General features: G+C 37.8%; 1 protein-coding gene across 1 annotated transcript in view; it reads right to left on the bottom strand.

Moving 5' to 3' along the window:
• The window catches only part of eps15 (epidermal growth factor receptor pathway substrate 15), a 29,631-nt gene that overhangs the window by 11,448 nt on the left and 5,921 nt on the right, over nt 1-12,262 (bottom strand). The window contains exons 9-13 of the mRNA XM_079898152.1: nt 11,284-11,487; nt 10,999-11,144; nt 10,692-10,845; nt 9,276-9,361; nt 2,709-2,781 (exon numbers count right to left, since the gene is read on the bottom strand). Coding sequence (XP_079754278.1) covers nt 2,709-2,781; nt 9,276-9,361; nt 10,692-10,845; nt 10,999-11,144; nt 11,284-11,487 — 663 coding nt within the window. The remainder of the gene's footprint in view (nt 1-2,708; nt 2,782-9,275; nt 9,362-10,691; nt 10,846-10,998; nt 11,145-11,283; nt 11,488-12,262) is intronic.

The following is a 12,262-nucleotide window of genomic DNA, read 5'->3' on the forward strand; positions in this document are numbered from 1 at the left end:
TTGTAAAAACTGAAAGGGAAAGAAGTTGGGAACAGAAAGCATAAACAATGAAAACTGTAATGTTAGCCTCACGTAGCCAGACTTTTGACCATCAACTATGGCCTTGTCCAAAATGGCGCACTTAAAGTGGACTTGCGGTTTCATGGCCTTCACTTTCGCGTGTCCATGAAACGAACAAAACCACAGTACATCCCATTGGACAGTTTATGATTTGTTTTCGCAGCCACCAAGTGGCCTTATGCTAAACTTACAATAATGCAGACTTCCAATCTGAATATTACCCAATAGCCCATGCGGAAAAGTGTAGACACGTAGGAGGACTATGAGCCCTGAGGGAAACAGGGCCATAATGTCTGGACCACACTGCAGCTTATTCTGGCCAAGAACTGCCCACTTAAACAGGAAGAAAACATCAGAACAATATGTAAAGCAACTAACCAATTTGTTTTGTTTTCTTGCTGTTTAGAGGTGGGTTTATCTGAAATAGTTTATACCATAATAGACCAGTTTGGGACTAAACAATTTGTATGAATTGTATGTATGAATGAATGAATGAGGCATATATGATTGTAGAGCAGTCAGCAAATAGCAGACATATCTCAGAAACTAAAGTTGAATATACAAATCATTTACAAAATGAGTAAATCTGCTTAGCAAATAATAATAATACTATTTAATAGAATAAGTCAATTGGTATATTTAAACATACAGAGTGGGTAGAGCCAGGCAATTAAATTGAAACTGTGCTGTGCTGATTTTAATCAAATCGTGCTACTTTTGTGTGTGATATGGTCAATAAACAGCTGGCAGGTAGGTGCAAGGCACATAAAGATGTCAAGTGCAAGAAAACAATCAGAACTGAAAAGAAAAGAAAAGGATGACAAAAGACAGTCATTTCCACCGTCATTCACCTTCAGGTGCTATGAGAAACACTGGGCAGCTGTGAATAAGTGTGTCCTAAAAATAACAGGTCAACAGCAGTAGAACCAAGTAACAGCACAGGGTAAAGACGGAAGCCTTCACAAGTCTAATGCACAAATGTCTCCTCATCCAATCAGAGGCAGCGCTGGGAGCTGACAGCCCCCGAAATAGAATACATATTCATCATTCCAGGGTTTAAACACAGCAGAGACACACATTCAACTCACATTCTTATTTAATTATTCAGCGCCTGGAGCAGCCTACCAGCACCATGTGCTTCAAGGCTAATCTATTAAGACCCTAAACAAATATTGATTACATTCAGAATTTGTGAGAGGCCCTTGCTTGCTCTGATAGCTTACACTATTGATTTTTAATTATTTTAATGTTGCACCTTTGCATAAGTGAGATTGTTAATCTGTACTTCTTTTCCATGTATGGGCGTTCTTTTATTTAATGCATATCAATTGAACTGCCCTCTGCCTCTGAAGTAATTCAAGAGCAAGATCCATTTTAATTGCTATTTATACAGGTAAGAGATCACAGGTGTCACAGGCATAATTTCAGATCCAAAAACGAAACAAAAACAGCAGGATAAGTGGCCTTGTTTGATGACAGGAAAGGAGAACCGGGGACCAGCTGTGATTTCAATATGCCATCTAGTATCCATATGCACACACATATCAGGCTGCTTTCTCTTCCTGTATTCTTCTCACACACACACACACACACACACACACACACACACACAATTGTTTTTCCAGCTCATTAGGCATCCATCTGTCAATGCATATTAACACTAGTGCTGGAACGCTTCATTCACTTAATGAATGACCACATATTATAAGACTAAGCTGAAAACATCTGAATCTGTACCTGGCATCTAAGTCAGCAGCCTACAGCGTCTTCCAGTCTACAAAAATGGCTTATTTTCAGATACATACAGGAAATTGAATTATCACACACCGTGGGAGAGAGAGAGAGCGAGAGAGAGCGAGAGAGAGAGAGAGAGAGAGAGAGAGAGAGAGAGAGAGAGAGAGAGAGAGAGAGAGAGAGAGAGAGAGAGAGAGAGAGAGAGAGAGAGAGAGAGAGAGAGAGAGAGAGAGAGAGAGAGAGAGAGAGAGAGAGAGAGAGAGAGAGAGAGAGAGAGAGAGAGAGAGCCTAGATCTCGATGGAAATGAACAACAAATTTATGAGTCAGGAAGCCAGTGCAGATATATAGACCTTGAACTTCTCTCAACTCCGCTGACAGACAGCGAGAAGAGAACTGATCCACGACGAGCAGAGAGGACAGACAGATGATAGGGAGGATAAAACAGACAGACAGGGAGCTTTTGAAAAACAGCTGGCTCCTGTTCTCCTTTTTCTGGCCCTTTATTGATCAAATAAGTGGGCAGTAAAATCTAGACAACATGATTTATGAAACAATCAATACAGCAACAACTAACATAACATTTTAAAAATTAAATAAAACACAGAAATAACTTTAAAGCAGCCAGCTGCCTTCAAATAACTAATATAAAATTATTCAAAATAAAATATATAGACATACATTTTATGCAGTCAGATGTCTTTAAACAACTGATATAAAAATGATTCAAAATAAAATAAAAATACTGAAATAATTTGAATGCAGCCAGCTGCCTGCATAAAAAGATTAAAAAATTAATTAAAACAATTATTTCATAATAATTATTAAATAAATATCTAAATGTCTCTGTCAGAGCAGCATCAGTCAAATAAAAACACCACATTTATTTTCCATTTAATTTGAAAATCACTCATACCTGGACTTCACTGTTCCTCTGTCGTATAGTTTCCTCCCTCTCTTTGATGTCCTGTTCCACCGTGCTCTTCTCCCTGAAAGACCAGCAAAGACATGAGTATTTAATGACAGTGGCGACGGCGGGCACAGACAGCCAGCCGGCTGGAACAGCATGGACAGCATCTCCCTCCAGCACCATCTCTGCATCTGCTGCCTGAGCTTGTATGTGTGAGAAGAGGCTGTACGTGAGTCAGTGTGTCAGAGCTGCACATGAGCAGATGCTTTTCTGAACGTCAGGAAGAGTGGGAGGAAGGAAGCATGGAGGGAGATCGATGGGGGATGTGGGGTTGGAATACATTAAAGGTGTTTTCACTCATTCCACTGTCTGTATCTTTAGGTCATGCAGGTTGAATTTAGCAAACAATTCTATAACAACCACACTTCCTACAAATGTGAGTGGTTCTTGGTAGTGATATATTAATATAATAATATATTAATTGTCTAATGTCCGGCCATTTTGAGATATATATTCTGTAATTTCAAGATGACAACATGTGAGTGACATTCTACTCTGAGAAATTATGCATATCTATGGCAACACTATCAACGCCTAAATGAAACTGCAGCGGTCAGGTGGTACAAATAGGAGCTCTTAGAAAATTCCCAGTTTACAAGTTGTAATTATGAGCTCTACAAGACCGTGAACACTTTTTACAAGTTGAAATCTCAATTACGGTTAATACGACATGGTGTGAATGATGATCATCAAAAATTATTAAATCAGTTTTGCTGCCTAATATTTTAAGTTTTATATATATATATATATATATATATATAAAATGGAATGAAATTAATATAATGCAAATAAATCTGATGGTTTAGTAAGTAATAGCACACCTCTCTCTAACAAAAACAAAGCCCTGACCCTAACTATAAGCAAGAATAATAGTAATGCTTGCCAGCACCACTAATTGTTACTCAGGTGAGGACACTTTAAAATCAAGAGTACTCCTTACATGGAGGGTCAACCTGGGATTAAATGTACAGTAGGCAGTTTACATGCACTCATTTTTCTCAATTAGAATGAATCCAATCCAATTTCAGATTTGGAAAGTTCTGTTTATGTCAACCATAAACGTTGCCATCCAATTCACATTTACATGTAGGCCTACAGTGCATTACAGTTCCCAGTCGAAAGCCACCGCAATAATGGTCACAGGAGCTTCTGTGACCAGAATTGCAGTTTTTGCCATATAAAAAGAAAGCTGACAAAAATGTCAGAAGACCTATTTAGCAAATATGTGACCCTGGATCACAAAACCAGTCACACGTCGCAATACATTGTATGGGTCAAAATTATCGATTTTTCTTTTATGCCAAAAATCATTTGGATATTAGGTAAAGATCATGTTCCATGAAGATATTTTGTAAATTTCCTACCGTAAATATATAAAACATGTATTTTTGTGAGTGAATGCAGCACAATCGCGAACATAAATGAACAACTTTAAAGGCGATTTTCTCAATGTTTTGGGTTTTTTTGCACCCTCAGATGTTCAAATAGTTGTCTCTCGGACAAATATTGTCCTATCCTAACAAACCATACATCAATGGAAATCTTATTCAGCTTTCATATGATGTATAAATCTCAATTTCAAAAAAATGTACCCATGTCAAGGCACATCAAGCACATCAAGGTCTTTTATTGTCATTCTGTACATGTTGACACATGAGAATGAAATATGTACTCAGGACCAGCAGTTTTAATAGACTAAAATTTTTAAATAACTTCGTAAACTAAAAATACCTGAAGAGTAAAACCTATGTAATAAATAACTAAGCAGCAAGTTTTTTAAAAGCAATCCCTAAGGCAGGGCATTCATGATTCTCACAGCCTCTGGAAAGAAGCTGCATTTCAGTCTTTTAGTTCTGGCTTTAACGCTTCTTAGCCTTCTGCCTGAGGGGAGGGGATCGAAGAGTTTGTTTGCCGGGTGGGTGGAATCCTTCATAATACAGGATGCTCTGCAACAGAGGGTAGGCTGCTCAAAGTTATTTTTTGGGCCGATTTGACCACCCTCTGCAATTTCTTCTTGTCAGCAGCAGCAGAACAGTTTCCGTACCAGGCAGTGATGGACAAGGTGAGTGTACTCTCCACCACACACCGGTAAAAAGCTAACAGAACTGGTTTTGTGGTCCAAGGTCACATATTTAAAAGATGAGACGTAAATAGACACGGATAGTTTAAGATGTAAAATGTATGTAATCATATGCATCACGGCACTGTGCATATGCACAAGGTATTTTTTTCATCTGATTGAAAAAATAGATTTAATTTTTTCCTTTTGTCTGTTGATTAATTATTTCAGGTCTACACCGCCACATTTGGACGGAGCTCAGACAAAGGTTTTCAGTCTGATTGAGCCATCAATCCGATTATAATCTGATTATTTCAGTGCATGTAAACGTAGATAATGTTTATTTGTCATGGTACTCATCTTTTAAGGTTAAAACCATCCACCTTTTGGTTACCAGCCCAGATTTTAACCACTACGCCAACGCCACACAATCCATGCATGAGAAATAAGATGCTTTGTTAAATGCATTTGCATGGTAAATCCATTTCTAAACATCAGATCAACTGCCATCATCTTAAAGGGCTATGGTGTGAAAACATATTTATCTTCTTAGTCACAGCTCATGGTGTCAACACATGTGAAAACTTTAATTTTCTAAAACTAATAATGTAAAAATAGGTTTATGATGATGCTGGAATGTTTCTTTACGTAGAATCTCTCTTAGGTTACAAGGCTTGTGATCTAGCAAGAGTAAAACAGAAAGATTAGAAAAGGAAAAGAAAGAAAAATGTTTCATGAAACAGTTTGATAATAACACAAATCTTTCCCAACAAGATTTATCAGGGTATCTTTCCTGGATAAGGCTGAACTGTTTTAAGCTCTGACTCAACGTTTCCTCCCAGATTCTGTCACAGTGAATTCATGCTGCAGTCTTCCCAGCAACAACAGAGAAACACACATGGATCTGACCAAGAGTCAAACACACACACTGTGAGTCAGAGACTCCCAGGAGGAAAGAGAGAAGAGGAGAAAACAAGAAAATAGAAAGACTAGAAGGCGATATATAAATAATACAGGACAAAATGAGGATTTGAAATAAAAGTCTTGGCAACGGTCCTAAATCCAACAATAAACTGGACCTTGAGCAGCCCGGATCAGCCAAAAAAACAACAGAGCATGAGTAGTCCAAACACAATATAATTGCTTTTCTTTTTTAGAAAGAGGGTGTGGCCTGTTCTTACCTGTCACCTGAGGTCGCTCGTTGCCGTGGAGATTTAAGGCAATCCCGAACCGCACGCATCATTTTAGTGTCAAACAACAGCCCATCGTATAGAACCTTTCTGATTTCTATCCTTTCTGCTTATCTTCTTCTGCACACTCCATTTCAAGCAGACTCATTACTTCTCACTTACTCTTTCTCTTGCACTCACAGGAAGTGAGAAGTGCTAAAGACTGCTGTGAAGCGTCTATCTCGCACTGAGAGTGAGTGTGCTGGGAGCTGACAGGTGACTGTATCTGCTTTTGCTCAAAGTCTGTAAGCCAAAGATGGAGGGGAAACCAGAGGTGGGGGCATCTTCCTCTTTCTATGTTTGTGTAAATGAGAGCTCCACCTCTCCTCTGTGGGCTAGTGACTCCTATCACAAGGTGTTACCTTCTCTGGAGACTCATTGCTTACAGGAAGTGATTTAAGGACTCGTATAAATTTTTTTACTTTCATTATATTACTTTTTAACCTAGAATACACCATAACACACTTCTATCATTTAACTCCCTTAAAGGATTGTTAGGCTGTATAAATTAACTGTCAACCGGAACCGAGAACACTTCCAACAACATCTGATGTGCTAGTTTCATTGTAAGAGGAATTGCATTTACCCTAATATTAGCATGTCTTTCTCATTCTTATCCCGAGGTTCCTGTAGTCAGCTGGATCCGGTCCAGAGGAGGACTGGTCCCCCGACTGAGCCTGGTTTCTCCCAAGCTGTTTTTTTTTCTCCATTCTGTCACCTGATGGAGTTTGGGTTCCTTGTCACTGTTGCCTTTGGCTTGCATAGTTGGGGACTCTCAATATTCAGCAATATTATTGATTTGACCGCACTGACCCTATTGGATGAGAGCTAAACTGAGCTGGATGGTGACATCACTGTTTTCTCCAGTGCTGCTTTATAGCTATATTGAACTCATTTTATAATTGATGAACTTTACACAGTTATTGAACTAAACCGAGTCAACACTGAACTGACTCATTGACCATTATTTTCCTGTTATCATAAAAAGCTGCTTTGAAAATCTGTATTGTATAAAGTGGCTAGCGCTATATAAATAAAAGACAGTGTTTCCCCTAGGATATTTTTCAGGGGGGGTGGTAGACCCCCCGAAACTGCTAGTGTTACAGATACGTGGTGTAAAATTTTTAGTAATCAAAAAGCATGTCTAACTAATTGAAATAATGTATTATGATTTTTTTCACAGTAATTCTGTGGTGTTTTTCTGATAATCAAATGAAGACATAAAACACTAATTTAATTTCTTTTAATCATATGAAATTAAACAAACTTTTTGTCAAATAATGTGCTGCACAATGAGCTTTAGGGCCCTATTTTAATGATCTAAGCGCATGGTCTAAAGCGCAGGGCGCAAGTTCACTAAGAGCGTGTCCGAATACGCTAGTTTAACAACAGTAAAAATGGTCGGCGCACCAGGCGCATGGTCTAAAAGGGTTGTCCCTATTCTCATAATGAGTAATGGGTGTGTTTTGGGATTTACGTGCGTTAAACCAATCAGAGTCTCATCTCCCATTCCCTTTAAATGCCAGTTGCGCTCACGCCATGGCAGATTCGCTATTTACATGACGTAATTTGATAGTGGAAAGACCGAACGCGTCTCCAGAGCACAAACGGATCTGCTCGTGCGCGAGGTGAAAGTGCGCAAGCAGACCATCTGCGGGACAAGCCGGATTCCACCATATCTTTATGTAGACAATAATAATATTTTACATTGTAATCATTTCATTTTTAATATTTGGCATGTTTGTGTGCTGCTGTGCATCCCTGTGTGTTTAATAAGCAGAGTGTACGCGCATTGTGGACCCCCACATAAAAAAAAAAAAAAAATATATATATATATATATTGCGTCATTGACTTTAGACCAGGTTTCAGTTGGTCGCTGCATTGCGCAGGGTGTAAGATAGGGCCCTTACTGTTAAAATTAAAACATGGAAGACACAATATTATTATTCCTTAAAAAATAAAGTTGATGATAATTTATTTGTATTAGTGTTAGTATTATTACATTGGGACATATCTAAATTCTACTGTACAACAGTAATATTTCTGTCAAGTTAAACCGAACTTTTATTTTGACGGGTTGCCGTGAAGACCTTTGAGTTTCTGTGCGTTTATGACATGATGATAGTTTTTCTCAAATGAAGCGGTTAAATGCTCACGAAGTGACTTTCAGAGCAGATCTAGAGTCTGGAGATGACGTTCATGCATTCGTGACCTCATATAGGCAAAAAAAAAAACACACACACATGCTTCAGTGTGTGTGTGGTAAATGAAACCATTCATTCACACAGAACATGCAGGATTCGTATTTAAATAGTCTTTGCGGTTTAATATTCACACACACTAGTCTATATCGCGATTTGATTTCAAGTGTACTGAACTGCTTTCTATTTATTCATCAAAAATTTTATTTCATATTAAAATTCCGTTTTTATGACTGGATTTCGTCGCCAGCAAAACAATGGTAGGGGAAACACTGAAAGGTGACTTGACTTTAGATGCATCATAAAATTAGTCTATAGACTATATATAGATATGACTCTTACTATAAGCTCAACTCCCAGTGGGAAAAAACAAGCCACACCCTCTATTTATCTCATTCAATATTCCATTTCACTAGGAAAACACATCAATACTGAAGTAAAGTTGGTTGCAAATTCCGGTTCACTCTGATTTTAACATTAGTGATTTATTAGTCTAAAAACTGTCTGTGATTCATGCAACTAATTCAGCTTGACATGACCTTGCACATTACGATGACAGAGCGAGGAACATTAAGTAAAGAGATACTCATTAAAGAAACCATTCATCAGTTCAAGAGAATTTATCATGACCCGAGGACAGATATGGGCACAATGACACTGAGATTATTGTCAGACCCACACTTCTGTTTTTGTGGTTTCATAAGCTCTTGTGCACCTGTGTGAGGACATTGTGTGGAAACTACAAACACACACTATATTAAAACAGATGGCCTGATAGTGCAAAAAAATAGAGAAATGGACAGTATTGTATGCTAAAAATGTTGAAACCTTGAAAATACAGACAGAACAACAAAGCAGTGGCTACCCATAATGACTTCCTTTATGTATAAATATCCACAGTCCATGGGTCCACAAGACATTAAGATAAGGCCAGAAATTTGAATTGAGGTACATTCAGGTGTTTTAGTTTCAAACACGCTGTCTTGTGGACATGAGGAGAGAGAAGTAAAATCAGTAACTCACCTCTGTAAATCCATGATTTCATTAGTGAGTGAGTCCAACTCTTTAATTGCGGAGAAATCTGCAGCCTGTACTAAGAGAGCGTTGTTCTGTTCAGGAGCAGGGAGGGAGGAAGCATAGAAAAGTAGGAAAAGGGGATTTTAGTTTCAATTCTAAACTTTTTTCCAACTATATAATACACACGACTACCATTGAAATGTGAAATTTGTTTTGTTTTTTTAAGAAATGAATACTCTTATTCAGTAAGAATGCGTTAAAAAAGTGACATTAATGTTCCAAAAGATTTCTATTTCAAATAAAGTGATGTTCTTTTCAATTTTCTATTCATCAAAGAATTCTGAAAAAAAAAGTGTTACAATTTCCACAAAAATATTAGCATCACAAGTGTTTTGAACACTGATAATAAGAAATGTTTCTTAAAGGGTAACTCTCGCCTAAATGAAACCTAGGGTCTTTTTGTTAGTCTACCCGTGGCAAACTTTCGTTTAAAAGCATAATTAGAATGGAAACACTACTTTTAAGTTTGACCGTATTTTCATTTCGGTCAAATTGCCATTTGAAACATGAAACTTTGCTCGAAGTATCACCAGTATCACTCGATTGCATGCGGAGATTGACTATTTTTGACTGTCAAAATGCTGGCGGACACTGCTACAGTGAGTTGTTCAAAATCGTTCTTTTTAGTAAACTCTCTGTACACAAACAATTGTTCTCAATGCTCGAGTTCATGTGTAGAGCCCCTGGTGATACTTCGAGCAAAGTTTCATGTTGTGTCGAGCCTTCTTAGTGTTTTAAAAATAGCGATTTTTGATGCTATCATAGCATCGTAGCCCCAAGCACTCCCATTCAAAAGGCAATTTGACCGAAAACGAAAATACGGTCAAACTTAAAAGTGGCGTTTCCATTTTAATTATGCTTTTAAACAAAAGTTTGCCTCGGGTAGATTAACAAAAAGAACCTAGATTGCATTTTGGCAAGAGTTACCCTTTAAGCACAAAGCTCATTATCATTTAAAGAGACATGCACTGAAACGGGTCACTGTGAACAGAGCTATTTTTGAGGAGGTAAAAAGGGTGTTTTACACAACCATTAGGAATTTTTACCAAAGTATGTTACAAACTTTACATGAAGACCCTAAAGAATCATACCAACTTGTGGAAAATGGGCATCCGGAGACCCCTTTAAATAATTAAAAAAATCTTACTGACCCTAAACTTATGAACTGTAGTTTATGAGAGAAACAAACTTACAAAATAAAGACAGAAAGCAGCAAGCTAGATAAAAAAAAAAGATAACATCTAAAAGGATTCAAGGATTGGTCAGAACCACAAAAAAAAAATCCTAGCATCTTCTATTTTTTCACATTCAAAACAACAAGAACAAAAAAAATCTCCACATATGATTTAATGAGCACTGTACCTGTCGTGCCAGTCTATCACAAGGAGGGATCATTTCCGGAGAGAGTGTCTGGGGTGGGTCTATTCCCTTTGAGAGCTTCTGATTTATTAGATATAGAGCTAATGCAAACTGATCCCGGGTCAGCTTCCCGACGTCACCTATATCGCAAAGCTCCCTAAAGAAAATGCAAGCCAAAGTAACATTACAATACAAATCCATACAGTTTTAGTGTTTGCAAGATATGGATTAGGTCTAATTAGTTCTGCATGAGCATTTATGGAAAATTAAACTAATAACGGAAATTTAAATCCAAGCAGTAGCATCTCACCAAATGCGAGCTAAAGTAGCAGACGGCAAACCCGTCTTCAGAAATATATCTCGGACCTCAGCACCAGATACCAAGCCATCCATGTCACTATCTGTCTTGATGAATAAGTCATCGTATTTGGCTTTATCTGCTGGAGATACCACCCACTGCACACACACACATTTATACATAATGTTTGTTAACGAAACTCTGGGACATTTTCAAACGACATTTGCAGCAAGTACTAGAATTATTCATAACTAAATTATCAATAAGCTGTTAAAACTGATGTGAAATTAATGTGACCTGTGGTGGTGCAGGTTTTGCTGGGAGTGTTTTAGATCCAGAGTGGGCAGAGCCTCTCTCTTTATGCTGTGCTGGAGATGGTAGGAGGGGCGTGATCACAGGAGGCGTGGCTACTTTTTTCCGTTTTGATGGTGGAATCAGAGCGGCAGGCAGAGACATGGGAACCGGCTCGGACTCCAGAGCTCTGTATACCAAATACATGGCCTAAAACAAAAAAAATATATGAACTATTAACACTGGACAAACTTCTTCAGTTTTAAAAGAATAGTTCACTTCAAAATGAAAATTGTGTCATCATTTACTCACCCTCAAGTTGTTTCAAACCTGTATGAATTTCTTTCTTCTGCTGAACAGTTGATGGGCCCCATTGACTTCCATAGTAGGCAAAAAATACTATGGAAGTCAATCATCAACTGTTTGGTTACCGACATTCTTCAAAATATCTTCTTTTGTGTTCAGCAGAAGAAAGACATTTATACAGGTTTGAAACAACTTGAGGGTGAGTAAATGATGACAGAATTTTGAAGTGAGCTATTCCTTTAAGACTACTCTTAAAGTAGAAAATCAGAGTAGTGTAAAGGGCAGCTTTTCTCAAATAGGAAACAAGATGTTCATGTCATCTTTATGAAAGTCTGGGCCCGTATCCCTAAAGATTCTGAGAATCCTCTCAGAGAGCTCCTAACTTAACCTAAAAATTCCTTGCCAGGAGTTTTAGCTTAGAAGTGATTCCAGAACATTTTCAGTGAACTCTGAGCAAGGAATGGATGGAAAATCCTATCTTAGTGAGGAGGTGTGGTTGACCCCGTTGCTAGGTATGAGTCATCATTTCAAAAGCCGTGATTGGTTGATCCTACAAGTTTGATGAAAATGAACTTTTGGTGATAATGAGCAAAGGATGTCCCCTTAAATCAATAAACATAATTATACACTCTAATCTTATGCAGACTGTAATTGTAAATAATATTTCACATTCAAGAAA

Source organism: Squalius cephalus (assembly GCF_949319135.1).
Source record: "Squalius cephalus genome assembly, chromosome: 16".
Taxonomy (NCBI): domain Eukaryota; kingdom Metazoa; phylum Chordata; class Actinopteri; order Cypriniformes; family Leuciscidae; genus Squalius; species Squalius cephalus.